We start from the raw sequence: 26,153 nt of genomic DNA on the forward strand, positions 1-26,153 counted from the left end.
GCCTCTTGGTCTTCTACTTCTATTCTTCCCTCCCCCTTTCATTTCTTTTACTCAGTCTTCTATATATGAGAGAAAACATTCAGCTTTTGAGTTTTTGAGTTTGGCTACTTTCACTTAGCATCATGTTCTCCATTTTCATCCATTTATTGGCATGTTATAATTTCATACTTTTTTATGGCTGAGTAGAACTTCATACTTGTCTATTTGTCTTAATAGCTCCCCCTTACATGCACACATGTGTTATTAAGGACACAGCTAGTTATTAAGAAAGTTATTTAAGTATTCTTAACTGAATTTCACAATTGGTTTTGGTCTCTGGACAGATAGCTGCAGTTGCCCCTCACCATTTTAGGATTCACTCCCAGACAGTGCTGTAAATTGAACTGAACACGTGGGGTAGCTGTGGTCAGTCTGGACAGTCTGATCCCTTCATCTTTTTACCCCACGAAGTGCTTCCAAGGCATCCAATTTCTTGGTTTTTTTTTTTTTTTAAAGAGAGAGAGAGAATTTTAATATTTATTTTTTAGTTTTCGGCGGACACAACATCTTTGTTTGTATGTGGTGCTGAGGATCGAACCCGGGTCGCACGCATGCCAGGCAAGTGCGCTACCGCTTGAGCCACATCCCCAGCCCGGCATCCAATTTCTTATCAGTCATATTTACTGTGTTTCTCTACTGAAGCTATAACTCCGGGGAAAAGCTCTACTGCTTGTCACTCCACTAGAAACTTGGGAAACAGGTGGGTGAAGAAAAGAGGTTTATGCAAAGCCAGCTTTTAGGTAGATAGAGACCTTTATGTTTTAAATCTTCATCTTCAGGGGGCTCAGAGGCCCAGAAAGATTTTATAAGAGAAAAAGGTGGCACAGTGGAACAAAAGGCAAGTATTACACATAGGTAGACTTAGCTAGAGAACCCCAGTTTCAGCCTCCTTGGCATCTTTTCTCAGCAGGAGGAGTTAAGGCATGGAGGAAAAACGGTTACCAGAAAGTTGCTTTTAATTTCAAAGGAACTGTTTCAGAGCTATTAACTGACACCATGTGACTTGCCCAGTACTTTCAACCTTCATGCTCTCTCCGGTTTTTATTTATTTATTTATCTAATCAAAACTAAGGATACTGCCTGACACCCTGTAAGCATTATTTTAAGTTTCTGTACTCCTGTTAGTTCATGCATAATACAAGGGAGTAGGTGCTATTGTTATCTTTATTTTACAGAGGAGGAAATTGAGGCAGAGTGTTCAATATTCTTGCTCAAGCTCACAAATTAGCTCTGGAGTTTTGAGTTAGATTTGAACTCAGACTCCTACAGTGTGGCTCATACATATCTCTGTTCTTTACCACTCTGCTGTGCTACCTTAGCCTTACGAATCCACAGCAATGAAGTAGTAGTATCACTGATTATAAGTTTTTTTATTCTTTGCCAAACCTGGAGGATTTATGCCAATCTTTCTTGGTCCTTTCTGCTCCTAAGTTATGAAAACCCACACAGGAAAAGAGAATTAAACCTTGTGTCTTTGCCCAGCCAATTAGATAAACTGTGACTGCCTGTATGCAGAGGGACTGTTTAGCTTTATTCTCTTAGAGGGTTTTGTAAAGTATATTCTCATTTCCCTAGTTCTGATACAGCTTCCCCACCCTAAATGTAAATAGTTGAGAATTTTTGTGGTTGTAAACCACCGGTTGTATAGCTGTATTTATTGAATATGTTGAAATACAGAGAGTTAGGAACCAATAAGCTACAAATTATTTTAAAGTAAGTTGTAAAACTTTCAGCTGTCTGAATTGAGAAAGCCAATTGCATATATTTTGCTACTAAAGACTAACTTTAGTCACTTTATATTCATTAGAAAAAATACAATGGAAAATTTCACTTTAGAAATGAAAATACTTAATATGGTCAAATTTTTGTTCACTGATCTTTTATTTAATAGATAAAGCCAATGTTTACACTGAATATGATAAACGTTTTGCTTTCTTTGATCAAATTTACACTCAAAGAGCTGTTATAAGAAAAATTCTCCTGTAAAAATACCAGTATGTTGTTAAAGTAGATTTTGGTTGTTTCTTATTTATATTGCATGCAAGCCTGTCATGTAAATTATAAATATCTTTCCTAGGTATCCCTTGTCTTAAACAGTCTTCAAAATGCATCTGACTGAATAATTGCCTGTCACAGTATAATCTGTGAAGTAGAAATATTTTTATCAACTTTAAAGCAAGAATTAAGTCTCCCCCCCCCCCCCCCCCCCCCCCTGGAAAGTAATAGGAGAATAATAGAAAGCAAATGTCATCTGTGCATTTTGTTGATTAACTGTCACTCATTTATCCTCATACAACTGCTTTGTACAATGTAATGGTCAATGTAGTGCAATAACAATACATTTTAGTGGCATTATCAGTGTTGGTAAAATAAACTCACCATTATATTAACTAAAGCTGTACAAACAGATTTGCTTCTCATGTGTGTTCTGATAACTGAATAAAATGATTTTGTGTTGGGTCACAGTGAGTCTGAAAGCACATTAAGGCAGAAAAATGAAACCATTAAAAAAGAAATAAGGAACCAAAACCAAATAACCTTTGGTATGGCGCTCCAAGAATGCCAAGGAAATTGTTTGTCTTTGAATATATTTTATCCTTTTATTAATCTCAGTATTCCTGATAAGTTGTGATTTCACTGAGAACTGAGAAGAAGTAAAATCTTTTCCCAAGGCATTTGTCTTACATTTATTGTATATTTGCATATCTGAGAATTAACAGTTTAATAATTCTCATACTCTAATCAGTCATTTCAGGGATACTTTGACTCTAAATTACTAAAAATAAGTTGTGTTTGAAATGACAAGTTTAGAGTATTATATAGTTTCTGTTTTTTCTTCTCCGTCTTTCCCTTCTTCAGTTGTTACTGTAATGTCTCCCAAACAATTTACCTTGGGAAGATTTTCTGTTTTTGTAGTAATTACTAGAGGTCCTGTGTTAGTCAGCTTTTCTTTACTGTGACCAAAAAACTTGACACAAAACAACTTAGAGGAGGAAAAGCGTTTTTTGGGCTCATGGTTTCAATCCATGGTTGGCTGACTCAATTGTTTTGGGTCTTAGGAGAGGCAGAGAATCATGGTGGGAGGGCATGGTAGAGGAAAGCTGTTTGTCTTTTGGGTGTGTTGGTAGGGAATCTGTATAATTTTGAAAGAACAAAGGAAGAACTGTTTGTATGGAATCACTTCTTTGAATCCTTAAAGACAAATCTTATTCTTGTACATCTTTTATGTCTGAATCTATAATGAGAAATGAGAATAGCTGTACATTCCTGGAAATTGGGTATAACCAAGCCATCCTTCTTGTATACTCAGTTTAGCAATAACTTGAGAGTGCTTGGGCTTTGTCCTTTCAGGATTATTAAATGATGTGTGTAAGGATGACCAAACTACATTTGGCAAGATGGTTGGGAGGAGATGATGGTAAGTCCACTATGATACTGGTACTGTTTCCAATGAGAAGGGAAGTTCTACTCTAGTAGAGAATAGAGCTTCCTTTTATTATCTCTTGGACAACTACACACACAGTCAATTTCCTTTCTAGTAGGAACCTGTTGATGATTATTCATATCCACCAAACTTACCTTTAGTTACATGAATTCTTTCTATCTCCTATTTTTTGTGCCTTCCTCATTAAGATATAAGCATAGATTTGTAGTATATGTTTCTACAACATAAGGTGAAGCCTATGTGTATTTTGTCTCTGATGACTTGTTAACATCTTATTAATGTAGGATTGACTCAGTCAGCGATGACATTCTCATCTTCACTTTGGAATTTACTAATTGGAAGAGACTACCTCCAACTGTTGAAAAGATGCTCTCTGCTCGTGCCTCAAACTCCTCCTGGGTTCTGCAACAATGGATTGGTAAGAAAGAACAATTTTAAACACACTTTACTGCTTTTCCTTCTCATGCTTCTCTGTATTGTAATTTTAAGTTAAAAAATTTGTTGGAGAACACATAGTAAATTGGATATAATTTACATTTTCTTATATGGAGAAAGGATTGAATTGTTGGGGAAGATAATTTCCTTTAAAAAATTATATCTGATTTTTATTTAAGTTTAGCCTAAAGATCATGTAAAGAAAAGTAGACGTTTACTGACATTTTAATTTTTAAATAAGTGTTATGTAAACAAAGTGGATCCTAAAAATCAGCTTTTTGAAAATTTAGTTTGTGATCAGAAATATGCTAAACTTAGTTTTGCTTTTTGGAATATGGGTGGATTTATGTTCTCTCTGTATCATTTTATCATCTCTAAGAGGAAATGACACCATCCTTTACTTACACCTCTCTACTGATTCTGTGTCTGTCTGTTGTCTTTACTGATTCTGTGTCTGGCATAGTATAATTATGGAGGTAAGCTGGGTGAAAATTCTGTAAATTTGCTGATATTTAAATGACAGTTTTAAAAACATTTTCAACTTACCTTTACTCATTAAAACTTTTTCAAGCTAATTTAAAGCTGATTATCAAATTTTTGATTAAAAAAATTAAAGAATATGCAGTGGGATTTTGCACAAGAAAAGTAGTTTAAACTAAACATGTATGCAAAGTTTTCCTATTTTTCAGATTTATTTTACTTTGACTATATTTTGTTAACTAGATTATATGTCTTATGTTAGAAAAACTATTTCTTCACTGCTATTTTTACTTAAAATAACTCATCATAAAACATTTTAAGATAGGCTTTTAACAAGTGAACATATGCATATGTAGAAATGTATCTTCTAATTTATTGGAAAACTATATTTAAGTAAATATTTTTAATCCAAAACATTCAGGAAAATATGCTCTTGCACCAAGGTATATTTAAGCTGTTAGGTTTTTTTGTTTTTAAAGGAATCTGATAAGAATCTCTTGAGTCTTCTAGTTTAGAATTTCTTACTGATAATGTTGGAAAACTGACTTGCATGTAATTTTTATTTTCTTTTGGTGGTACTGGAGATTGAACCAGGCATGTTCTACCACTGAACTATATATATCCCTAGCCATTTTTTTTTTTTTTTAGTTGATGGACCTTTTTTTAAAATTTATTATATGTGGTTCTGAGAATTGAACCCAGTGCCTCACACATGGTAGGCAAGTGCTCTTCCACTGAGCCACAACTCCATCCCCCATTTTTATTTTTAATTTTATCACAGGTTCTTGCTGAGTTGCCCAGGCCAGCCTTGAACTTGCCATCCTTCTGTCTCAGCCTCTCTAATAACTGGGATTACAGGTGTGTGTCACCACATCTAGTCACTTGCATGTAATTCTTAATGTTAAGAATTTACTCTGATTTTAACTAATTATGTATCTGCAGCAGAAGAGAGCAAATATCTATTCAGAACGGATAGAATATGTGACAGTGGATTTGGGAACAGTCCAAAGAGGGAGCATATACCTAATGGGGAAATTATTGCAGTGTTATCAGTTAGTAAAGATATGTGAGAGTTTACTCTGAAGATCTTAACATATGGCAGGCTTGTCCAGATGAAGGTAAAAATTGAGCATGGGTATATTACCTTGCAGTAGACTAAATCCATCAAGAGCTTCTTGTTTAATTAGGCACTAGGCAGACCTTGTGTAGCGTAATCATCATCATCTCTTAAGAGGATTTTATGCTGGCTGAAGATTTGCAAAAGTCTTTCTCAAAGGTATTAAGATAGCTAATGCTTTTCTAGTCTATTTCTCTAGCTAAGACCGTTTTTCTTGGTTCCAGTTCCATATAGCCAATAGCCTTTTGGATAGCTTCACTTGGTATCTCACATTTTGACATATTCAAAAATTGAGCATTCATTTTCCTATAAATTCTTCTGTTCTTTCTGTCTGTTTCCTGGTTCAGAAGGTGAGATGGTTTGGGAGTGATATTTACAAAGAGAGTGAGTTTAAGCCAGGCAGCCATTCGGAGCAGTGGTTTTAGGGGTTGAGTATGATTTTTGTCCCCAGAAGAAATTTGACAGTGTCTGCACACAGGTTTTGATTGTTACAACTTATAAGGGTGCTCTTGTCATCTAGGGGGATGTTTAGCAGCCAGGGAAGCTGCTAATCATCCTACATTTCACTGGACAGCCTCCCACAACAGTTATTCAGCTGCAATGTCAGTAGTGGTGAGGTTAAGAAATCCCAATCTAGGGACTGGGATTGTGGCTCAGCGGTAGAGTGCTCGCCTAGCATGGGTGGGACCCGGGTTCGATCCTTAGCACCCCATAAAAATAAAGGCATTATGTTGTGTCCATCTACACCTAAAACATAAATATTAAAAAAAAAAAAAAGAAATCCCAATCTATAGTGACTCTCCAGTCCAGGCTTTTTAACCCTGTCCTGGGATGGCTTTTTAACCTTATTGCAAATTACTTGTGTTCTTTCTCCTACTTGGCCTCTCAGAGTATTTTGCAGTATCTCCTCTCATGGAGATAGTAGGAACCATTACAATGCTGGAGTTTTAATAAGTCTGGGAAGAAAAGATCTGCCCAGTTGCTTGCCTGGGTTTCAAATGGATTATGATTCTCTTCCTTTCTCTAGTTCAGGGTTGTCTCGGTATATCCTTTTTCTTTTTGGCTTTTCAGTACACTCAATTTCTTTATGTTGGTCTTCTAGACTTTCTCCTTTCCCTGGATTTGAGCTATAGGATCTCAGAAAGCAGAACATGGGCAAGATTTTAACTAGTAGGAGTGAGTCCTGAAGAACAGCTCCTTGTTTACCTTTCTTCATATGATACTCTTGTTTTTACCCCATTTTCTCCAGTACTTATCATAATATTAAATAACAGCTACCTTTTCAATATATTTTTAGAACATTTTACGGGAAGATGCATCTTGCACCTCTGCTGCTGTTGGTATGCCCCTAGGTAATGCTCAGCTCCTTAGCCCTGTTAAGTATGCCAGCAGTATCTGTCCCCATGGAAAAGTTTTCTCCATCTTTTTAAGAAGCCCTTTCCAAGTCCTGAAGATGCCTTGTTTTTGGTCAAGATTCTCCTTTCCTTATCTTTTCTACCCCAAGGAAGCACTAACTTGCTGTGGTCATTTATAAACAAAAAGGGCAAACCATTCTTTGTTGCTTATTTTTAACTATTCAGTTATCTTCAAAAAATTTCTTGCTTAGGAAAGGTAATGTATACCAGGTAAAATTTACTGAGTGGTTATAGTTTTAGTGACAATCTTTTTACCATGTGCCTTACACATACCTCTTTGAAACATCACTCTGATCCCATACCAGTAGACTTCTTAGTCAAAAAATTCCAGCTGGGCCAGGTGGCACATACCTGTAGTCCCAGATACTCAAAGAGACTTAGGTAGGAGATCACCTGAACCCAGGGTTTTTAGGCAATATAATAGTTTGGGCAATATAACAAGACCCTGTCCAAAACAAAACATGTTTAAATTTACCAATTCCTGGTCATCTGCTCAAGATCACATTTAAGTAATTAAATTCTTTTGGATAAAAGCACTTGATTTTAGTTCATTCTGAACTTGTTTTTTGATGGGATGGTGGGCAGGTACTGAGGATCGGACTCAGGGTCTTGCATATGCTAGTCAAGTGCTCTCATGCTGAGCTATGTTCCAGCCGTTTTTAGTTTTATTTTGACACAGGGTCTGAGTTGCCCAGGCTGGCCTTGAACTTGGGATTCTCTTTTGAATAGCTAGGATTATGGGTGTGTGCCACTGTGGCCGTCTAATTCATCCTGAACTTTTTATTTTATTTTTATTTTTTGTAGTACTGGGGATTTAACCCAGAGGCACTCTTCCACTGAACTGCATCCACATCCCTTTTTATTTTTATTCTGAGACAGAGTCTCATGTGGTTGCTGAGGCTGGCCTCAAATTTAAGATCTGTCTGCCTCAGTCTCCCAACCAGTTGGAATTAACAGGTGTGTGCCACTGCACCTTGGCTATTCTGAATTTTTAATAACCAGATATATTTAGTTCTACCCAGAGTGTTAAATGGATCTGAATACTATAAAGGATCCTAAAAGATCCCCAGCAAACTCTTGTAATCTTTTTATGCCAGTGTTCTTCTGCTTTGTTCTAAACAGGATTTACAAAGTTTATACACATAATACAATCACAAAACAGTAAAATAAATGTTAAAAATGGAAGTTAATGAAAAAGTTGGGAATGGATCTTTTTTAAAAGGTTGATTTGTGAGGAAGAAGTATTCTTTTGTGAAACCCAAGGAACATTGTCAGGACTCTTTCCTAAATATAAGGCTGAATAAGTATCTACAGTTTGAATCAAAGGGTAGTTTTGAAACAGCAGTGTTCCCAGTTTTGAGCAATGCTCTTTTTTTATGTACTCTTCAAAATAAACCATTTTTGGTTAGGATGCCAATGTAACTACATTGGTAACTTATTTTATGAGATTGGTTGTTATATAAACAAAATTTAAGTTTAGAATAGTTGATCTGTAGTGCTTTAATTGTCTACTCAAGGTATTTCCAATTTAAGGTAGTAAATATTCTGGCTTTTAAAGACTATTTAAATTTTTAGAATATCTGTTTTTCTTTTTTCTTTAGTAAGAGCATGTATCTTGCCACTTAATAAGATATCAAGTTACTTTTTAAAAAGATGGAGTTGGAATATAATCTTACTTTTATGCCAGTGAGATTTTTTTTTCTTCCTTTTAAACCAGGGATTAAACCCAGGGCTTCCAGAATGCTAGGTAAATGCTCTACCACTGAGCTACCTGCCCATCCCTGCCAGTGAAACATTTTAACTTCTCTGTTAACTTTGACTGTGATAGTAAAGATCAGGTGCAGGTTCTTCTTGGATGTCAGACAGAGTACAGTAGTTAAAGGTTGGAGCTCTGTAATTAAATAGACATGCCTCCAACATTTTCTAGCTATAGGGAATTACTTGTATCTCTGAGCTTTGGTATCCAGTTATAAGAAGAATAATAATAGTACCTATCTCATATCATTTTTGCAACAGATAGTGTAATTGTAACAGAGACAGACCTTGGTTAACTAAATTGCATTTCATTTTTCTCTTCCTTGGAACAAAGGAAGACTTTACTTATTTATTTTTTTGCCTTGATTATCATGTGATTTGGGTAAGTGGTAAAAGCACAAAGTACTCTTTCACTTACTTTGTGGAGGAAATCTGAAAGCCATATTTTGACATGACATTGACACAAGATGGATATAACTGGGAACCCTTAATTTGTCACTTTAGGAAAATCACCTCACCTGCAGGAAATTTTGCAAATTTGGCAAGAAATAAACCTTTACTGTATTAAGACACTAGTTATCACTAGTTATCACAGTGTAACCTAGCCTATACCCAAGCTAACCCATTACCAGATCCTATCCCAGGTCAGGGACCAAGGAAAGGTCCATAAAAGCTACAAATATTGGAGTAGTATACTTTGTAATGATTATTCATATGAATGCTCAACTAAAGCCCATCTGCTACTTATTTTTTATTTATTTATTTATTTTTTTTTTGAGATGGGAGGCTCCCACTATGTTGACCAGGCTGTATTTGACTCCTGGGCTCAAGTAATCCTCCCACCTCAGTCTTTGAAGTAACTGGGACTACAGGTAAATGCCACCACTCCTGATTTTTCTCCTTATTTTAAATATGAACTTCAAAGCACTAACTTAAAATTTCTAAATAAAATGTTCAATAAACTAAATGATATGTAAATATGGTGGGGAGTGGGGCAATAAGGGGACTTTTAAAAAAGTTATGTCTAGCCATGGAAGCTATGCTTAATATTTAAACATGCTTAAATATCTAGTGAGCATTAAAGCTTATTGTTCTCAGTGGTTCTTAATTTTAGGAGCTTTTCCTCTGGATGCTTTTCATCTGGGTGAGGCATTATTACCAAGAATCCAATCAGTAATTGCTTGTAATCTTCAAAAATTGGATGCATGATCATCTATTTGTCAAGTCTAGTCTCTCAGACATTAGCCATATTATGAACCTTTACAACCTTTAACAGATTCATGGCTTGGTTTTAAGTTAACTATGAATTTATCATTTAAAAAAACCCAACTAAATCTGGCTCTTAAATATAATTATAAGGGTAGACTGCAGGACTGAGATTACTAGATTTGAGAGCCAGATGTAGGAGTATTTTTTTCCTAATTTTTTAAATGAAAAATTTGTAGTTGATTAAAATTTTAACAGGATTCCATCTGCACACTTAGTATTTTAGCTTCATACAGCCTCTAATTTAAGTTTTTTATTTTTATTTTTGTGGGGAAATCCTTATTCAAATAGGCACTAATGAGTTGTATTGCATTTGCTGGGATGTTTTGCTCTTAAAACAGTTTTGTGGGGCTGGGGTATAGTTCAGTGGTAGAGCACTTGCCTAGCATGTGTGAGGCTCTGCAAATAAAACGAACAAAGCAAAATTTAAAACTACTTTGAAATTACCAGTAGTCTGTTGGTAAGCTAGAATAGTAGAAATTTTTGTCTCAAAACAATTAAAATGGAGTTTGTTTTGTTTAAAATACAAATCTCAGGTCACCAATGTTATTGGAAAGCCTATTTCACTCTTCCCTCAAATCTACTGCATTAGTTATGTGTGCAGGAAGATCCCTGAAAATGCTACATCCCAATTAAAACAAAAGAATACTATTTTCTGAATCTCAAATATCCCTTTTAAGTATAGTAAAGAGCAAAGAAGAGATTTCTTCTACTACAGAAGAACTATAATAGAGTTTATGTTACCCCTGATATCAAATGAATAGATGTATCCTTAAATTTATTCTACTTTCAAGACAATTTTTAAGTTTTATTTATAAAGTAGTTCACTTAGAAATATTTTTGTTGAAATTAATACATCTATTAAAAAGATATTCCAAACAGGGAAGCAGTTTATTGAGTCCTCACTGCTTCTGGATGGGATCCACGTAGAATTCTACCAACCTTTTCATTCAGGTCTTCCAAAATGATGAACTTTATATGTGAACTATATAACGTAAAATTTAAAGAATCATAAAAATATGATTATTAATCTGGGCTCTGTGAAGCAAAAATTGTAAGTGGGCAGATGGAACTTTGTTAAAACATTAGCTATAAGTTTCTCATTTAAAAAATAACTAAACAAAACTCAAAAACAAAATCCTGAAGACTGACTCTTAAATCTAGTAGTAAGGAAAGACTATAGGACATTAACTAGGTTCTTGTCTGAAGTAAGTATTGTAAAAGCTTAGTTTCTTCCAGGAGACTGAATAAGATTGAAAGGAAGATGTTCTTGTTACAGATGCATGGGCAATGCTCCTTGAGAGTAAGAGATAAAAGTGACTAGTGGGGTGGACCCTATAATATGTCTGTGGAGGGGGGCAGTGTTAGGGGCATAGATACCCTCTCTAGCCCCACAGTAAAAAATATTCATGTAATTTTAAAAAAATTATCTAAATCCAGGCATGGTGTTGCATGCCTATAATCCCAGCTGAGATAGAAGGATCACGAATTGGAGTTCAACCTGAGCAATATAGTAAGACCCTATCTCAAAATAAAAAAAATAAAAAGGGCTGGGAATGTAGCTCTAGTGGTAGAGCAGCCTGAGTTCAATCCCTAGTACCACAAAAACAAAAACAAAACAAAGCAAGATACCCCCAAACCAAACCAAACCAAAATAACAAAAAATGCAAATAATAGAATTATTTAAGACCTTTTTTATTAGGAGTTTGAAGTTTGATTTTAAAAAATCAAGTAGTAAACTTTTTAATTAAAATGAAAGTCTTAAAAATCTCAATTTCAACAGATAGAAACAATTTTAAAATCTTTTAAGTTATATTGAGAAAAATAGGCTTTCAAAACTAACAAACAAAACACATATTTATCATTACCAGAAAGAGATATATTTAGGTAAAAATAATGAAAAACCCCATGCTGCATAGATAATTTATAGTTGTAGTTATCTAGCTGATGAATGCAAAGCAAGCATTTAATCTTCAATGCCGATCTCTTGTTTATTTCTTATTGCTGGAATTTCATACTCATTTCTTCTTATTGGATGGCACACAGTGGTGAAGGTGGTAAGCTGACATTTGCTCAGCCCCACCCTACTCAGCTTTAGGAATGGATGAATTCTCAGCTGGTGAGTTGGCTGCTTTTGTCTCTTTGTTATCTTGGGGTGTTTGTCAGGTAATTGAAGTTGGAGAAGTACTGAGGTGGCTGTTTAACTTAAGTCTTATCTCCTTGATTTTTCTTATCCGTTATGTTGCTGTCCTCTCTAGGCTGTCTTTGGTGAGGAGGCACCAATAGAATAGTGGTCTGTAACTCCATACATCTTCTGTCTCACTCTTCTACCTTGTTCCGCTGCTCTTTGGTTTTCAGCACCCTCCATTACTTTTCCCTGCATGAGAGGGTTAGAATACTGTGATGGGTGACCATAGTGTCTGTCCACATAGTGAGGTGTGAAACATCTGAGGTAGGGTCAGCATTGTTGGGCCTCCCCTTTGAGGACCTCTCTGATTCCTCATTCTTCCCTCCATTCCCATTTTTTTCTGGTAATTCTGCGAGTAATTATGTGGAGGACCTGTACAACATAACACAGATAGCATCTTCCATAGTTTTGGTCTGTTGCATATTTGCTGACTTGAACTGGAACTCCACCAAGACATGTAACATTTTCTGCCTTCATACACTTTCCTCCTTCAGAAACATCAAAATCTATAGTTTACAACTCCTATACAATGAAGGTATTTCCTAGGTATTCTTTATGGCAGTTTAGTGTAAAAATACACCTTTTTTTGTTATCATTCCTGTTGAAATCATGTATATCTGTTTCTTACATTGAACCACTTTATTGTTCCCAAAACCTTTGTTGGGTTACTTGCCTCTGCCAGCAGGAGCCATTGATGTGTACCCCAGCCCTGCAACTCCTTATGCCACTGTCCATGGTGCTGATCTTGGTGTCTGCCCTGCTGAAGGCAGGAGCTGAGATTTGGCCTCTGGTTGTGGTGATGGTGAGTGGGACTGACTACAGAAGCTAGAATGTGATTGGTAACTAGACCAGCAGCAGTGGGTGGGGCTGTTTAGCCCCCTCCTCTGGGGTTCACCCTCTACTCCAACACTGCTAATTGAACTCCACATGTAACGTGACTTCCCCAAATTTAACTATTAATAACATGCTGTTGACCAGAAGCCTTACCAATAACAGTAGATTAGTATATATTTTGTATGTTGTACATATTATATACTGTGAAAAATATTTATGGATAGTGAGAGAATATTTATGGATAGTGAGAGATTACTTTTGTAAGGAAGTATGTAATTTATAGGAGGAAGGAACTGCTCACAGGGAGAGATTAGCATCACATGGCGTTTTTAGGAATACTTGCAACATGTGAGCTCACTTCAATAGCAAGAACAGGTGGACATGAAATTACTAGTTCATGTACTACTATGAAGTTTTTACAGTTATGATTTAATAGTTCATCTTTAAGTTTGCTTTTTTTAAAATTGAGAATGGTGCTATGTATGGTTTGTTTGTGTACCCCAGGTTCAGTAAATTTTGGCTTTATATAATAAATTTTGTATATATTTTATGGTATATTTTATGTATATTTGTGTATATTTTAAATAATAAGAGACATTTTAGGCATTTGTATCTTAACTTTTTCTTGATTTTTAAAAATATTTTTAGGTTAAGTCTGCATTGTTTTTCAAATTGTTGCAAATCTAAATAAATAAATAACTTTAAGTGGACTTGTGCAGTTTAAACCTGAATTGTTAAAGGATTAACTTTTTATAAAAGGCATAGAACCATGGCTATGAGGAGGTTGTTGGTGCCAGGTGTAGAAGATTGTTAAGGGGTTAAGGTAGAGTTCATGGTCCTTGATTAGTTATAAGATTGAATGTCTGCCCCGCCCCCATTAACACACATGACCCAGAACTTGAACATATGTATTTACATGAGTTAGCTTGATGCTTCCTAAAAGTAGGGTGTATGTGGTTGACCATGCAACTGTATGTGTTGTGCTTTTGTGAATTATAGTTAACATATGATTGGTGGTCCTATGATTGTCTAGTTTTAACTTAACCAGTTTCCTCAAATTGATTAAGTGTCTTTAGAAGATTTCTGCAGAGAAGTGGTATTTTATGTGGATAATACTAAAAGTGCAAGCACAAGTGAACAATGAAATAATTGTAGAGCTGCTTCCTCCTGCTCTTTATGAGCCATGTTAAATGGTAAAAATGTCAACCCACCTAGGTCACTAGGGACAAGGGTGATGGTGATGGAGCAGATGGGAGGATATAGATCAAAGGGTATAAAGTTGCAATAATGTGGGATGAATAAGTCTAGAGATTTACCATATGACATGAGCACTACAGTTAATAATATTGTGTTGTATATTGTACATTTGCCAGAAGAATAGATTTTACGTACTTTTAGCACACACAAAGGGTACATATGAGATGATGGATATATTAATTTGCTCAACTCTAGTTATTACTTCATTATGATTATCTATATTAAGATAAGTGTAACAAAATTTTCTGCACCTTAAATATGTACATTAAAAATAAAACAGTGAAAAAAGAGCTAAAATAAAGAGACTACCATATAATTGGAGCAGACAAGAACTTCAAAATTATCAAGAAAAGTATTTAAAATATGATCTCACCTTTACTAATGTTTCCAGTAAGCCCTGCCCTTAAGGTGTCAGTTGGGCTGGGCTTGTGGCTCAGCGGTAAAGCGCTAGCCTAGCACTTGTGAGGCCCTGGGTTCGATCCTCAGCACCACATAAAAATAAATAAGTGAAATAAATATTTTAAAAAAGAGAGAAAAAAAAAGGTGTCAGTTGCCTGAAGATGTTAGCTAATAAAAAACTCATAGTCATCAAGATGCTAATTTAAGCATCCAGAACATGAAGTCATATACAACAAAACCGCCCCTGCTTAACTCTTTAACAATACTATCTATGATGCTTTAAACAATATATGCCAACAAGGAATGCATTTTACTTTGTCCCTGTATTATTACTGCTAGCTTTACTGTGACAAGAAAAATATGTGTCCCCAAAGATATGTGAGTTTTTGTTTTTTACTACTGAATAAGAAAGCTCAAAGAGTTCTAAGAGTTTATCATTATGTTTAGTAAATTTTGTAAATACTGACTTAAACATTGATGAAAAAAATCACAGGGTTAGGGAATCTTTGCAATCAAGTGTAAACATTTATTAAATTAATTAGAATCACCATTTACAAAGCAAGAATAATTGAACATAATTTTAACTTAAAAATAACTATCATATTTTATTTTTCCTTAATTTTCTTAATGAAGCAATGCAAATTTTATGTATCCCATTTACCAATTATTAACAAAAATTTAAATTTTGGTTACAAGACTTGGTATCCGGTAATTTAGAAGATGCCATTTTATAAAATCAACTTGATATTTAAATTTTCAGGGCTTTGGTAATAGATAATGGAGTAAGATTGGTGGTATGAGTTTTGAACTTTTATATCAATATGTTATGTTAATTTGGTGTAAGACTATGGTATAAAAATGATTTAATTACCACTTATCTGACTTAAGGTGTTAATGAGTAAGAGACTTGTTTTCTCATTTGCATGTTTTCTGGTATTTCTCTGAAATCTATAAATTCAGTACATGTGGCCTTTCTTACACTATTGGCCTCTTGTGATTAACAAACTTTTATTGCTTTTATAAATAATATAATTAATATTAAAAGCTGATAAAAATAAATATAAATAATAACTTTGGACTTTAAATTTTCTCTGTTATGTTACTAAGCTAACTTGACTTTTTAGCTCTGAATTAGTGTACTAACATTTTTGGTGGATGTTTTGAAAGGATAGTTTCCATCTGAAGCAGTGACCTTTAGCTCTGTTCCCCACTTTGCAACATGATAGAAAAGTGTTTCCTCTGCAAGGTACAGATCTTGAAGCAAAAGCAGTCTTTGTTCTTGGGACTCAAAAGTTTATAGCTGCAGTGATAGGAAGCCAGTCTTTCAAGGGCACAGTTAAATAGTTCAACTTAAATGAGAAAATATAAGAAAAAGATTCCTTTAACTGGAATGGGGAAGGAGGAGGGAAATTGAAAATTTCAGGACAATTTGAACAAATATGAATGCCTTTTATACTTGGTATTGATGGAGACTGTATCTTAGCTGACCTGATGTTGTCTGTATTTCTAATTGATAATGAGCTTTCATAGAAATGGACATAAATGTCCATTCTAGTCATCACTAGTGTATACATTGGACTCATCTATTTTTGTTTTGTTTTTAGCCAGTGGCTGAAAGCCATTCAAGTAAAACTTACCTATGACTTTTTGATAATTCATTTAATAAGTTGGTTAGATATTTTGTTGGCTTATTGAACATAAAATGCTCAACATGTTTGCCCATTTCTGTCTGTTTAAAATAAATAGTTTCAGGGGCTGGGGTTGTGACTCAGTGGTAGAGCTCTTGTCTAGCACGTGTGAGGCACTGGGTTCGATCCTCAGCACCACATAAAAATAAAATAAAGGTTATGTGTCCACCTACAACTAAAACAAATATTTAAGAAATAAATAGTTTCATTATGAATTTTCTCTTACTGTGCTTTTGCATAGATACTGTTTTTCTCCACGTTTTTGAACTTCAGAGAGTAGAGTGGTTGAAAATGTATATGCCCTCAAATAAGATCTAGACTGCTTTTTAGTTTTTTAATATCTCCTCTTAGAATCTGATGATGTTCAGTGTTTCTCTAATGAGCTAACTCTGTGTGTGTCAGAATTAATTCTTGATGTTTTTGTTAAACAGTGTTGACTCTTTATTTCCCGCTAGGTGATATAGAGAATTTCCCCAATTTGCTTTTAGGGTTGGTTCAAGTAATTTTATTACAAATTGAATAAACCATTGAATTATGAGTATGAAAAGAGAATTATTATTTCTATTAGGGCAAAGTGAAATGTGGTTACTATTATTATCATCATCATCATTATTATGTATTTGTGTTTTGAGATGGGGTCTTGCTGTGTTACCCAGGCTGGCCTTGAACTCTTCAGTTAAAGCAATTCTTTTGCCTCAGCCTCCTGAGTAGCTGATGGTATAGGTGCTGACCACAGTACTTGGCTTAAACATAATCAGTGAACAGAAATGGATGTTGAATTAGATGTGGGTGAGACAACTAAAAGACATGAAAAAATATTGTAAAAATATAGAAGGAGTGTGTATTCACCTTGTCTCATACATATCTTTAAATCAATGCTGTAACTTAAAGAAGTAAAGCTGCAGGCTGCAGATGAGCATTATGGATGTGGTTTATGTATACATTTTCAAATTAGAGTGTTTAAAGTATATATGGTTTGTTTCCTCCTTTAAGATGACTTTCCTTTAACAATTATTGTTCCTGATCTTACTGAGTAAAAGTATGCTTGATAGTTGAACACAGTCAGCCTTCTTGTACCTCTGGGAAATGGGTGTCTGCAGTTTGGGCATGCCCTCTTGACATGGCTCTGCTTATTCCTCTAGTGCTCCCTTATTTGTTTTCTCATATTTCAAGTGAAAACTGTTAGTCAATTTTCCATTAATTAGCTTTTGTCTGCTGTGGCTTTAGCAAACACCCACTCATACATAGAGGCTTTGGAGTCAGATGGATCTGAGTTTAAAATCTGGCTTTGCCTCTTATTAGCTCTGTGACCTTTGGAAAGTGTAGTGAGTTGGATATGAGGTGTCCCCAAAACTGCCATGTTAATGCAGGGATGGTCAAAGCTGAAAAGACTATGAGAAATGTAACCTAATCATTGATTAATTTGAGGGATTAATAATTTGAATGAACTAATAACTGGGTAGTAACTGTGGGCAGGTGGGGTGTGGCTGGAAGAGGTGGGTAACTAGTGGCCAGCTTTTGGGATTTAAATTTTATCCCTGGTATCTTCTCCTCTCTTTTTGCTTTCTGACCACCATAAGATAAGCAGCTTTCCTCTACTGTTGCTCTTCTGCCATTATGTTGTCCTTCATTCTGAGCCCAGAGCAGTGGAGTTGGCCAACCATGGACTGAAACTCTGAAACCATAAGCCAAAATAAACTTTTCCTCCTCTGAGTTGTTCTTGTTGGGTATTTTGGTCACAGTGATGAAAAGCTAACACAGAGAGTTACTTTTAAATTTCTTCTTAAACTTGGTTTTTTAAAAAATCTTTAATATGGTAATATATAACTCAGGATCTGGGGTGTAGCTTAGTGATAATGTGTTTTCAGCACACATGAGGTCCAGTGTTCAATCCCTAGCACCAAAAGAGTACATAAATAAATCAAAATACACACATATATACACCCTTCATAGGCCTCATAAATATAAAAAGAGTATATGTGAAGTGTATGGCATGTGACATACAAGGCACTCAATGAATGTTTCACTTTTCTCTGTGCCACTATTGTCACATTTTATGTCATATACAAAAAGAAGAAATTTTGCAAGCCGCACATCTAGTGAATAGATCTAGAGACCATTTGCAATGAAGCAGATTAAGAGGGAAGTGGCATTGTTGCTTTGAACTTCTATCTTTTCTAAAGTTAGTTCATCCATTTCTTAAGTGTCAACTAATATTGTCAGATATTTAGAATTTGAAAATTTAGATTTTAATGTCTTGGGATGCCAACTTTGAATGTGTGATCAACAACTGGAGAGAGAGGAGCCAGATGAAGGCTGTAGTGGAAAGAAATGAATAAGGCTTATGTGATCATCCTGGCCCCAGCAGTTGTCTTTCATAGTCTAAGCAACATATCATTTCTCCTTTGCTTCCCAAAGGGCAGAGGGGGAAGGCATTTGTCTTAATATACAGATACATCTTTTTGTTCAAAAAAATTTTTTTTCAGCCAGGCATGATGTAAACCCAGTAATCCCAGTGACTCTGGAGGCTGAGGCAAGAAGGATTGCAAGGTCAAAGCTAGCCTGGGCAATGTAGTGAAACCCTGTATCAAAAAGGGCTGGGGATGTATCCTGGTGGCAGAATGCTTGCCTAGCATATTGAATGAATGAATGAATGAATGAATGAATGAATGAATGAATAAATAGAAATTTGTTGTTGTTGTTGTTCATCTTACTTTGTCTGTCTCTCCAGCTGCTGTTCCATCCCTAACACATCTTTGTCGTTTGAAAATTCGGTCCAGCCTAAAGCCAGAGCACCTCCTCTCTGACAGTTTTATCCAGCAGCTGCCACTTCCCAGAAGCCTGCATAGCTATTTGCTCTATGAAGAGGTTCTGAGGATGAATGAGATTCCAGAACTGGAGTCACTCATGATGGAGAAGTGAGTGAAGCAACTTAACACAGCTCATTGAAAACCATCAAGACAAAAGAGCTGTGGAATGCAAAAGTGTTCATGATTTTATTTCACAAAAGATGATGTTTGTTTGTGTGGTTGGGTAGGTTTTGGGGACAGTAGTAAATAAATGTGAATGTTTACAAGTGGGCTCAGTAAAAACATATTATAAACATCACTGATGCTACTTTATTGCAGTTCATCACCAGTGCACACTTTGTGTTGTAAAACCTAACAATTTTCTGCTTTATTCTGCTAATGAACTGTGATGCTGCTTCTAGTGCTAGACATGGCATATTTCTACCTATGATTCATGTTTACCTGGTTCTAGGAGCTAAGAATGGAATGTATAACACTTCACTTGAAGTGTATACAACTGTGGTTTTGAATCTGTTATTATTGTTGTTATTATTTTAGTTGGGGCTGAATATCTTATGTTTATTAAAGTTTTTCTATCTTGTCACATTGCACTGTCATCTCTTAAGCCTGTCACATTTATGAAGAATTGATATTCATTGCCTTTTCACATATAAACTCAGGGAGAAAACTTGTTTCAAAGGAAATCAATCATATTGCTATTCTCCCCTCAAGACATGCTCAGTTTTTTTAAAAAAAAATTAGGTTAGATTAGGGGTAAATGAGCATATTACTGTATTTAGAATATTAATGAGACTGAGAGGGGCATTTATGTAGTACCATCTTTAAAGAAAGGTGTGTATTCTTGAGTAACTTAATATCAAATATAATATTTACATTGCATTCAGCCCCATAATCAAAGGGCAGCTTTGTTCCTATGAAACAGTAATAGTCGGTTCTATTAATATTATAGTATTTTTTCCTTCTTATCTAGACAGATTATTAAACACCCATGAAATAAAGACCTCAGAATCCTAGGTTAATGAGGTGTCATCAGCTCATGGGCTTTTATAGTTGCTTATTTGAAATCTAGAGTCAAGAAGAAATAAACGTAGGACCAAGTGCACTGTCAGAAGAGGCTGTGGAGACCAGCCTTGGGAGTGGTCTGCGAGCATTGCTGTCATGATAGACAACTAGAGAGGGATCTAAAGGAGACAAATCTTCCATCCTGTTGGGATCCAGTGATTAAAAGAGATGGTAGTATATCAGCAGGGTCCTCCTCTGATAGGCCTTTGCTCTTTGATAAAAACAGGGATGAAGGTGGGCTGACTCAGGGCAGCATTACCAAGATCACAAGGGATGACTGAGCTTTTACCTTAGACTTAGAGCTACCAGTGGTGTGGAGGTAGAGTTTGTAGGTATAAAGGCGGAAATAAGGTTAGATATGGAAAACCAAGTGGAGGTTCTGATAATTTAATTAAAAAAACCAAAATTTTATGTAATGTGGTACTTTTAAAATGTCATAACCTTTATTTTGCAAACCCTAAGTCTCTGATTTTTAACATAACACCAAATTTTTGTTATGGCCAAATGTATATAGATGTTTAAATTTGCAGGTGAATCTTTTTTTGTTGTTGTTGTAATTGGACACAATACCTTTATTCCATTCATTTATTTTTATGTGGTGCTGAGGATCGAACCTAGGGCCCGCAAGCGCTCTAATGCTGAGCCACAATCCCAGCCCTGCACTTTTTATGTGTTTGTGTTCAATTACACAATAAAAACAATTAGGGAAAGCAATGAGGGTGGGTCCCAGGTGGAATTCTGTCCCTGCTGGGCTGCTGCTGTGCCATGGAACTCAGTGCAGACTACCTTCAGGAGAATTGCAGTAGGACCTGGAGTCAGCACGAGGAGGTGGAGGACATGGCTCTGAGTGGTCGCATCACAATCCCTGGTGGTATCTGCTAAGTTCAAGGGGACGCCACTGCTTCAAAGACATCAGCTGGTGAATGGATTTCTAGCAGAGGAACTCCTGCATATTTATGCCTATGAGCAGAACAGTGGTCCCATGAGCAGTGGAAATGAGGGACCGAGTCCTATGCAGCCATTAAATGATGAATCAGGACAAAATAAAAATAATCCACAAGTTATCCTCATGTTCACTTTTGAAGATCTGAAAATCAGTATAGATGGCCCCTGGCCATTTTTCGGCTTTACAGTAGTGCAAAAGTGATACCATACTTTGAATTTTTTCAGGCTGGTTGTATGTAATATATTCTCTTAGGATTCTGGAAAGGCTGGGCAGTGGCAGTCAGTGAGCCACAGCTCCCAGCCAGCCATGTGATCACAAAGGTAAACAAACAAATGATATTCTACAATGCACTTTGTTGCTAAGCTAGGATGTTCAGCAGGTTAGGTATAGTAAATGCATTTTCAGCTTAAATTGTATTTTCAACATACAGTGGTACTTTTGAAACATTTAAAAGCCCTTGGTATTTAAAACTGGTAAGTGATTTTACCTTATTGTATACAATGTATCTTTCTTTAGACAAATTTGTTATAATAAAATACTTGCAATTTTTATGAGAACTATAATCTAAAAGCATATAAAGGTAGGTGATTTGCAGTTATAGCTTCTGATTGCAGTGCTACATCCATTTAGTGCTAGTTCCCCTTAAGCAGTGCCCCACATGCCCAATAATGTTTGATGTTGCAGTTTAAGGTCACAGTGAACCATATGAAAAACCCTGATACAATAGTTTTCTAATAGTGGCATGTACTACCAGAGCAGGGTATAAACTAGAGCTTTTAATAGAAATGGCCAAGATTTTGCCCCACCTTGGTCCCATATTTTCCTTTAAGTATATTGTCTGCTGATCTTTTCTATCAAATATCTTTGTGTGACCATTTCATGTAATAACAGTAATGTAGACATTTTTTTCTTACCTCCTTTTCCAAATAACAAGTATCTTGATGTGCCGCTTTCTGGTGACCCTACTTCCCAGAGGTTACCTACACCCTTCTTGTAGGTCATCTTCCCATGGCTACCTGTAACAATCCCTTGACTTGCAGCCTGTGTCATATTTATCATATGACCAGTTAACATCTCTTACTTAAGATCTACTCTAACTATATCTGATATGGTGGTATTTTATGAGTCTTTGAGTGTTGAATGAGGTACAATTTAGAGACATGAGTACTTTTGATTGGTTACTCCCTGATATTCTTATATTTTTGTTGGTCTTCAAAACATACCATGATTTATAACTGTAATAAGAATGTTTATAGATAACTACATGTCTTTTCTAGAATTTGATGGTTATGTCAAGTGGACTTGGTGGTTCAATCAGGGTGGCCTCTAGAAAGAAGTTCAGAATATTCATTTAAAAGTTTGCCTTTGATTTTATACTTCTCTATATCCTCAAAGGTATATTGCTTTTTAGTTATTTTCCTTGATAAGTCATAGAAATGTTTGTTTAAGAGGAAAATCTAGCATAATTATTGCTGGCAGGGGCCTAGTGCTACTGGGGAAAGATTTTATGGTGAGGAATGTTGAAGGGCTACTGAAAATGTGGCCATTTTAAGATTTATGACCAATTTTTAAAAATTTAACAATTTAGGGAAACAGCTTGTAGAATTACACACTAAGTTCTTCCAGTTTCATGAATTCATCCTCTCTATAGAACAAATGGAAGCTCAATTCTCTGGCTTCATCCAGATATGCAATTTAAAGAGATCTCTATGCCAACGGGATCCCTACAGCTTTTCCTGTCAACTACAAATATCACACTGGCACCCTGTGTACCATATATTCTCCTACACTCAGCATTTTCCTCCTCCTTTCTGTCTTATCCCTGTCAGACATAACTGAGGTGTCAGGACTAATGTGAAAATGGGGCCCAAACCAAGAGATTACATTATTCACAGCCCTATAATACCTGGGATAATTATTTGAAAGTGAGAGTGGGTGCACCTGCTTTCTCTTAAGAGCTAATGTTGGATCTCTGATGTCACATGTATGGATTCCCTCTGTGAGAAGGCCATGTTTATGACTTCAGGTAAATATGGCCCATATTTGGTGGCTTCTACACTGTCATGATAGTTTTAGAAGTGTATTTGGTTCTCTTTTACCTTTTTTTATTCTTAAAATTTTAAAATTTTTATTTTTTTGTGTTACTAGGGAATTGAACTCCAGGGCACTTTACCACTGAGCTACATTCCCAACACTTTTTATTTTATTTTATTTTGAGACAGAGTTTTGCTAAGTTACTGAGGGTATCACTGAGTTTCTGAGACTGGCATTGAACTTGTGATCCTTCTGCCTCAGCCTCCTCTGAGTTGCTGCGATTACAGGTGTGCACCACTGCACCTGGCTCACTTTTTAATTTTTTAACAAAACATTTAAGGAAAATGTATTATTCCTAAGTTCATCTGTTCAAGTTTCTTGTTTTTCTTTCTCTTTTATTGTTTTTCTCTTTGAGGTAGAATTTTTATGTGTATTTATTGTTACTATTATGACAAATGGTCATTGAAACAGTACCTTGCAGTAAGAAAACCATTTTCCCCCCAGTAAAATCCTGTAGTTTTAATGAGATAGAACTGATTATGCTTAGTGTTTCTGTGACAAGCTGGTTGAAAATGTATAGCCTCTATTTGCAATAACATCAATAATTTATACCGAGAGCATGCCAATCTGAGTTATATTTTTATGGAGAAATACTTTGAAATATCTTGGGCACAGATTGTATATATCTCCTAGAGTTGGTTTAGTGGATAAAATGTATCTAAATTTTAAATAAAGGATATCTTAATAACCTGTGTTGTTATATTAATAAATCTTTAAAATTTTCTCCTATAGGAATAGCAATAATAGCACATTTTAAGTGTTTCATTTAAAAAGAAATGCATGATACTCAAGAAAAATAAAACCCAGAAAAAAAGAAAGGGAAGAAAGAAGATGGAGCTGTAGTCCTGTCATCCAGGCCCATTATTGGTTAACCTTTGAATTGGAGTATTTTCTCTCTCTCAGGTTTTTATTTTATATTTTTAATCTGGATACAAATTTGAGGACGTTTTTTAAAAAATGTACATGTAGTTCAAATCAAACTATCTTTCACAATTTCATGCCCAGCTCGATTCTTTTCTTTACAATATTAATGAAACATACAGCCAAGGTAAGCCCAGGAGTTATCACAGATTCTGAATTGATGAGAATGAGAAATGAGACATCACCCAGTTGATTCTCTACCTAAGATATCTACACAAAGCAAACAACCCCTCCTCCTTCGAAGGAAAGAAGAGGTGGAGGCGAGATCTTTGTTAACCTGCTCAAGCATCTGGTCTCAGCCCAGGGTAGTCATACAATTGCATGTCCTTTGCATTACTCTAGTATGTATGTATGTATGTATATGCTTTTAATGAAGAAATTTAGAATACAATTGTTGTAGTAAAGATTCAGACCTCTTGGCTCCTTTTTCATGCATAGCACTAATAGATGAAGCAGAACAGGTGGTAATTGCCATTGGCGCACTGAGACTTGTGAATGGCATTTGTTTATGTCTCTTTTACCATCAAATGGTTAGCCTAACCTTCTCTTCACTGCTTTCCTATGTGGATGATAAAAGTCTATCATGAGTCATTATAAGGTGCTAATTTACACTCTCTTAACATGATGAAATAGGTGAAGAAGAAAAGTCCATCTGGTGACTAAATATGACTATGCTTTGAACTGAACAATTAAAAAGAAGGCATAATATTTCTGAGGTTATTATGGATTATTGGATCAAATAATATGTGCTGAAGTTAGCAATCCCGAGCCTGAATATTATTGTTTTTGGGGTGTGTGTGTGGTGCTGGGATTTAGGCGAGTGTTCTACTACCACCGAGCTATATCCCCTGCCCCTAAATATTTTCTTAATTAGATAACACTAGTTAATAATGTGCAGTCTAAATTTTGGTTTTGACACTTAAAATTGTTATTTACTTTTAATTATATTAGACAATAAAATGTTCAAACCCTTATGGTCTTCATCTTGCTTGTAATTATTTGGTTTATTAAACCCAATTTTAAATGTCATGCTGTGGTATTTATGTGTGTTGATGTAAGTGCATACTTATTCTTTTTTTTATCTTTAGTGGGAAATATCAAGCATATTTAAAGATAGAAAATTATATATTGAACTTCCTTTTCTCACCAGTTTTTTTCCTCCCATGGCATTTTAAATACTAATACATATACCACTTGTAAATGTATTAGTATGTGTCTGTAGAAGTCGAGGACTCTCCTTTTAAAAACAGAATGCAATCATCACGCCTTTCTAAAAAAATGATAGTTTATTAATCCCATCAAATATCCAGTCAGTATTTACTTATTTTAATTATCCTCTAGTTTTTTTAATTTTAATTTTAATTTATTTATTTTTTTGGTATTGCGGATTGAGCTCAGTAGAATCCATTTGACCTAATTATATAAGCATGGAAGATATTTAATTCTGACCTTAGTACCTCTCCTTCCCCTTCCCTTTACACCCCCTCTACTCCCTTCCTTTCTGCCATTTACCAATACTTACTTTTTAATTTAATTTCTTGTGGATGTACATAATGGTGATAATCAGTCTGGTGTATTTATACATGTATATAGGAAATTCATATCAGAATCACAGTTTTGCAAGGAATCTTGTCTGTCTTTTGACTAAAATACATATCACACACATGAAAAGTACTTCAATTCAGAACTACATTTTTTTAGTGATCTTAAATCTGTATTTTATTTCATATACACTGAAAATCTTTTCAGTGACACTAAAATTACTCATTCGTCTTATTTAAGATTCACACAATGGTTTCAGAATAACAATTTCTATAGTATTAATAATACGATTATTATTCTCTCTCTCCATGCCAATTCTTTTTGTCATTTAAGCATATCTCACTAAGGATGTCGAATTAAATTGCTGTGTTATAAAGTAATTTGGATGCAAGGGATCACATGTTTCATTTTCATTGTTAGGGATTTTTAATTTCAATTTTTGTGAGAAATATTTACATGA

The 26,153-nt window shown here is 35.2% G+C and overlaps 1 protein-coding gene and 1 pseudogene across 5 annotated transcripts in view; one reads left to right on the forward strand and one right to left on the reverse strand.

Moving 5' to 3' along the window:
* Positions 1-19,711, forward strand: part of Asb3 (ankyrin repeat and SOCS box containing 3) — a 148,649-nt gene extending 128,938 nt beyond the window's left edge. For all 5 annotated transcript variants that reach the window (XM_048804352.1, XM_048804355.1, XM_048804351.1 and 2 more), the window contains 2 exons: positions 3,769-3,902; positions 19,050-19,711. In XM_048804352.1, the coding sequence (XP_048660309.1) occupies positions 3,769-3,902; positions 19,050-19,240 (325 nt within the window). In that variant the 3' untranslated portion in view covers positions 19,241-19,711. The remainder of the gene's footprint in view (positions 1-3,768; positions 3,903-19,049) is intronic.
* On the reverse strand, positions 11,971-12,832 carry LOC125617296 (annotated as a pseudogene).
* Positions 19,712-26,153: the final 6,442 nt, after the last annotated feature.

The sequence above is a fragment of the Marmota marmota genome, unplaced genomic scaffold (genome assembly GCF_001458135.2).
Source record: "Marmota marmota marmota unplaced genomic scaffold, marMar, whole genome shotgun sequence".
Taxonomy (NCBI): domain Eukaryota; kingdom Metazoa; phylum Chordata; class Mammalia; order Rodentia; family Sciuridae; genus Marmota; species Marmota marmota.